This window comes from Fomitopsis serialis, assembly GCF_022376445.1.
Source record: "Fomitopsis serialis strain Sig1Antser10 chromosome Unknown B0H18scaffold_226, whole genome shotgun sequence".
NCBI classification, from domain to species: domain Eukaryota; kingdom Fungi; phylum Basidiomycota; class Agaricomycetes; order Polyporales; family Fomitopsidaceae; genus Fomitopsis; species Fomitopsis serialis.
In genome coordinates, this window is record NW_025955186.1 from 3,583 (window position 1) to 8,547 (window position 4,965).

General features: G+C 58.8%; 1 protein-coding gene across 1 annotated transcript; it reads right to left on the reverse strand.

Annotated features, from left to right (window-relative positions):
- Positions 1 to 2,682: 2,682 nt before the first annotated feature.
- On the reverse strand, positions 2,683 to 4,007 carry B0H18DRAFT_1052865 (uncharacterized protein). The gene has a single exon (XM_048030996.1). It carries the CDS (start codon positions 3,766 to 3,768, stop codon positions 2,995 to 2,997), a length of 774 nt encoding a protein of 257 aa, XP_047885556.1. The 5' UTR covers positions 3,769 to 4,007; the 3' UTR covers positions 2,683 to 2,994.
- Between the last annotated feature and the right edge of the window lie 958 nt (positions 4,008 to 4,965).

A 4,965-nucleotide genomic window follows, 5' to 3' on the forward strand; every position in this document is an offset into this window, starting at 1 on the left:
AACTCTTCGAGGCCTTGCAGAAAGGTGACACAGAGCGCGCCTGGAAGCGTGGCGGCGACCTCAGGATGCTCGGCGTGAACTATCGCTGGAGCTCCATCGTCGTGGACGAGCGCACGCCCAAGGCGCAGTCGCCCGAGAGCGTCAATCCCTATGGCTCGGGCACCGACGGTGATCTCAGAGCGGGCGACCGTGCGCCTGACGCACCCGGCCTTGTGAATGTTGGCACCGAGGAGGCCGACGATCCGACGTCGCTCTTCAGCGTGTTCCGCCCTTCCCACCATACAGCGCTTCTGTTCAATATACCTGCCGAGGAGATGGAGCAAGTACTCAGAGTGGCGCAAAAGTATCCGTCTGGCTCTGTCAAGACGGTGTCGATTTACCCTCAGGGCACGTCGAACCCCAGTGTCGTTGGACGACCAGACCTTGCGGTAGCCGACAGGGACGGCCATGCGTACGCAGGATACCAAGTGTCCCCGGAGAAGCCGACGATCGTGATCGTGCGTCCGGACGGGGTCGTTGGAGGGATTGTCTACGGTTTGTCCGGCGTCGAGCAATATTTCAGAGGTGTCTTCGACGCCACGGGCGATGCGCTCTAAGTAGTGCGCTCAGATATGATATTCACCGTCTAGACCATGTGTACCATTAGTAAGCATTATCATTATACATCCCAACTCCGTACTTCCAAGTCCATATGCATATGAAGCAAGCAACCGACATGCAGTGGTGAGTATCCCATGATAGAAAGCACGACAGCGTATACGAGCAACAGCGTACGACATGATGGTGATGATGAAAGTAATATGCAGCAGCAGAGTCTACTCGGATTTGATCGGTGTCGCATGAGTTTGCTGAGACGGCGAGACCTTCGGCTCGTCGTGCATGTCAGCATCCTCCTCCGACTTGAGGTGCTTCACTTCGACGACCTCCGCATCAAAATCGACATCATCGCCGCCGTTGTCATACTCCAATTTTGGCTCCGGTGTCTCTGGCTCGGAAGACCCCCGCTTGCGCTTCCGACTCGCCTTCAGAGTGTCCGAATGTTTTGACTTTCCCCTCGCCTTTCCCTTCGGCGGAGTGAAATATTTGTAGTTCCTCGCGAGGACACGTTGGAACTGGATGTCGTAGCTGACGCACTTCATTGCCCATACACCGATCGCCTATGGTGGTGTAGTAGAGCAGCTTAGTATCAATGTGAACCTGCACACCGCGAAAGACAAATCTCACCTCTTCGCCTCTCTCGTATGCAGCAACGATATCTTCCCACGTGACCTTGCGGCGTGCTGCAACTACACGATCTTTGTCTTCGACGACCGCAGAGATCTCATCCCTGGATGGTTCTCTGTGGTGTTCCTTGCGAAACCCCACCCTGAACATAACAACATCTCCCCAGGACTTCTCGAGGATGTCCTGCCCCCACGTCCTTCGTACCTATGCAAGAACAAATCAGCATTTAGACGCCCTCAGAGGACATCTATAGCCGAGAGACTGACTGCGAGGGGTTGAAGAGCAAACTCATCTGAGGTCAGAGACTCCGAAACGTACATCCGGTACTGACCCATGTAACCCCAGAGTGCAGGTTTGTCTTGCACCCTCACGAATACACGAAAGATACTGCGTTCGAAATCACCTTCACCGTCAGCGCGCCTAGTTCCGAAGAACAAGCCGGGGTCGCCGGGGTTGACCGGTGCGTGCGGGTTGAGCTCGAGGACAAGACACATAAAGTCGCTGAGCAGGTGAACTTGGGCCTTCTGTGGTGCCGGGTGGGGAAACGTGTCGACGAAGCTCCCTCCGTAGAGGTTATGCAAGTAGTAGCGGTTAAACATGAACCTCAGCGTCGGCTCATCGAGGTCTATTCGATACGGATCCAACCCGACTACCTTCATCCGGTCCGCCACCGTCTTCCACGTAAACTGCGAATCTTTCTTGATCTTGGCGATAGGCTGCGCGGAGCTATAAGCGGTACAGATGGCATAGTCAGATCAGAATGAACTCACATTCCTGAGTCGCAGAACAGCTTCGTGCTGTTGTTCGTCCGTCAAGTCGGAGTAGGTTCCAGGTGGTGGCAACTGGACTAGCCAGTCATCCTCAAGGGGCTCTGCCTTTACCGGTATGCCCGTGTCTAAACAGTACGTTGTGAACATTGTCCTCACCTGTGCTGAAGCAACTGTATCTCATACGACTCACCAGCCTCCTCACGCTTCGTGGCAGCCGCCTGCGCTGCCTCTCTGCGCTCTATCTCAAATCGCTCGACCGTCGGCACGAGGATGTACCACTGGGAGGAGGGCCGCGAAGCCCTGGGTAGCTGAGCGGAACCAACTTGAACAGAGTCCTCCTCCTTCGTGGGCAGTCTATATACCGCGCCGAGGGTGCTCTCCGCGTCGAACTGCACGCGCTCGGAGGAATCAGCTTGCTCGACCTTGATCGCGCGCTCCGAGTCGTCGGACATAGCTGCGGTCGTAGAGAAGGGGGAAGCGGAAGGCGGGAACAGTGCAGCACAAGACGGAGGTCGGTGCAATTAATGGTGGCAAGCGAGCGTCACTGTGGCAACCTCAACGACGCGACGCGACGCGACTCGGAGGACGAGCGTCACTTGCTCTACACGGTCACGGTCCTCTCAGAGGTCATGCAATCTTGTGATCAAATGTACGCTCCTCCGCATTCAAAACCTGGCATCAAGGTTTCGCAGTATCAAGAGCATGCATTACGAGTTACATAGATCCAGTACCAGCAATAATGCATCGGACTTGTTCGACCCTCGACGTTGAAACGTTGACGCGCGACAGAGGGCCCAGGGGTCGTCCAAGGATCGTCACACTCTGAGTGTCCAGTCGGTTTCCTCCAAGTACCAAAGTAGACAAGATCTGTCAGGACGCATCGTCCGGCCTTCCGACGTCTTCGTGCTGCCGTCCCTCCAGCTCCCCGCCCCCACTGTTGCCCATCGTCTCCGTCCGCCGCGTACTCAGCGACCTGACCAGTCGCTCAATGCGCTCCCTGCTACATGGCCCACCGCACCCAGACCTCGGTCGTCGATCCATTCGAATGCATGACGTGGAGAATATTCTTCATGTTGACAGAGGCGAGATCTGTGCCCCCTTCAAGTTCATTAGACCGGCTTGCTCTCCGAACGACGATTCTGGGTAGGGCGAGGAGACGTTTCCCGTAACTTCTGCTCGTTGCTGGCCTTGTCTTTCCTGGCATCCCGGGCGTGGTTTCTCTGCAGGTCGTTAGTCGACCCATCCGGCGCGTCGAGCAAGTCATGGAGGACTTCCTCGTGAGGGTTTCAAACCGATCGCAACAGAATACTACAACGCACCTTCTCTGTCCGCGTCGCCTCTCCAGAGAGCAGCTATACCTCTGTGTTGCCAATGCGATCGGCGAGTTGGGTGGCGTAGGCCGTGGAAGCAGAAGCCGGTTCGTCGTAGGAAAGGCAACCCCACTCACGTGCACGTCTGAGACTCCCGGGTGATATCCACGACCGAGGAGGATACCCGAGAGACGAAAGGAGCGGCAGAGTCGATCTAATTGAGCATGGCAGTTGCCTCGGGAGGCAATCAGAGGCGAATACGGTGATGAGGCGACACTATGGCGTATCCTGTCATCCCTGATAACTGACGAACGCCGACACGACGAGGGGTTGGACGGGGCACTTGGATGGTAACGCACATACCAGTGTAAGTACACAGTGACAGAGCCAGAACCAGGCAGCCTGCACGAGCTCATCGCGGGGCCAGAAGCGAAGCCTGGTGTGACTTCGATCGAGAGCTGCATTGGCCCATCGACGGTTCGATCAGGGCTTATCAGACTCGCAGGACGCCTCGACCGCGGACACGTCAACGTCTTCCGGACGGATGCATCGAACGCAGAGCGAACACAGATTGCCCCCGGGCATTGTCTGTGTGGGCAGACAGTAGCATGGCAGACTGGACAGCTGAAACATGCGGTGTTGTTTCCGAGCGAGGACGGCGAGGAGGGAGGCTGACGGAGGCATCGGGGGATCTAAATGGCGGGCGGTCAGAGTCTGGACGGGGACGACAGGCAGGAGCCACGTTCCGCGAGCGAAGACCAATACACTCCCCAAGCGAACATCCCCCGCCATCACCCGCCTATAAACACGCCTCCCCACCAGCTTCCCCCCGCCCTCCCCTCCGGATACCCTCCCGCCCTCCTCAACCCGTCTGCGCGTCGTCCAGGTGAGCGTCTTCCACCCCGCATCGAACCACGCGCTTATTCATCTCACCCGCCGCTCCGCGCTCCATGTCATCCCCAGACTCCAGCATCCGCTCCCTCCAGCAGCAACCTGCTCGCCCACACGCACTCCCCGCGCATCCAACCACCGCCAACTGACCGCCAACGCACCCGCACACAGCACGACCCCCTAACTCGCAACTGATCAACGACTCTGCAGAGCGGCGATGGCCGAGCAGGCACACGAAATCACTTTCCGGTGGTGAGTGCGCCCCTCCTGCAGCCAACCGCACCCGCTCACAGGCACACCCAGGCCCTCCACCGATGCCCAGGACGTCATCGTCACAGGCTCCTTCGACGGGGTGAGTCCCGTCTCCCCGTCTCCCATCCGCACTCGCTGACGCACCCCCTCCCCCGTACCGCCCTGACCCCGCGCAGTGGTCGAGCTCGACCCACCTCGCCAAAACGCCCGCGGGCTTCGAGGGCACCGTCCGCGTGCCCTTCGGCACAAAGATCGCGTACAAGTACGTCGTCGACGGCCGCTGGACCACCGCGGACGGCCAGCCCACCGAGCTCGACCCCATCGGCAACCTCAACAACGTCTACACCGCCCCGCCCGCGCCCGCACCCGCACCCACACCCGCAGCAGGCGTCGTGGACACGGTAAAAGACACGGTCGCGGGCCTCGCGCAGACAGCGACCGCCATGGTCGAGGCGATGGCGCCCTCCGTCGAGAGCCCGGCCCTCCCCACAGAGCCAGAGCCAGAGCCGGCAGCAGAA

Coding starts and splice junctions, on each gene's coding strand:
- B0H18DRAFT_1052865 (XM_048030996.1), bottom strand. CDS start 3,768: ATGCAGCTCTCGATCGAAGTCACACCAGGCTTCGCTTCTGGCCCCGCG.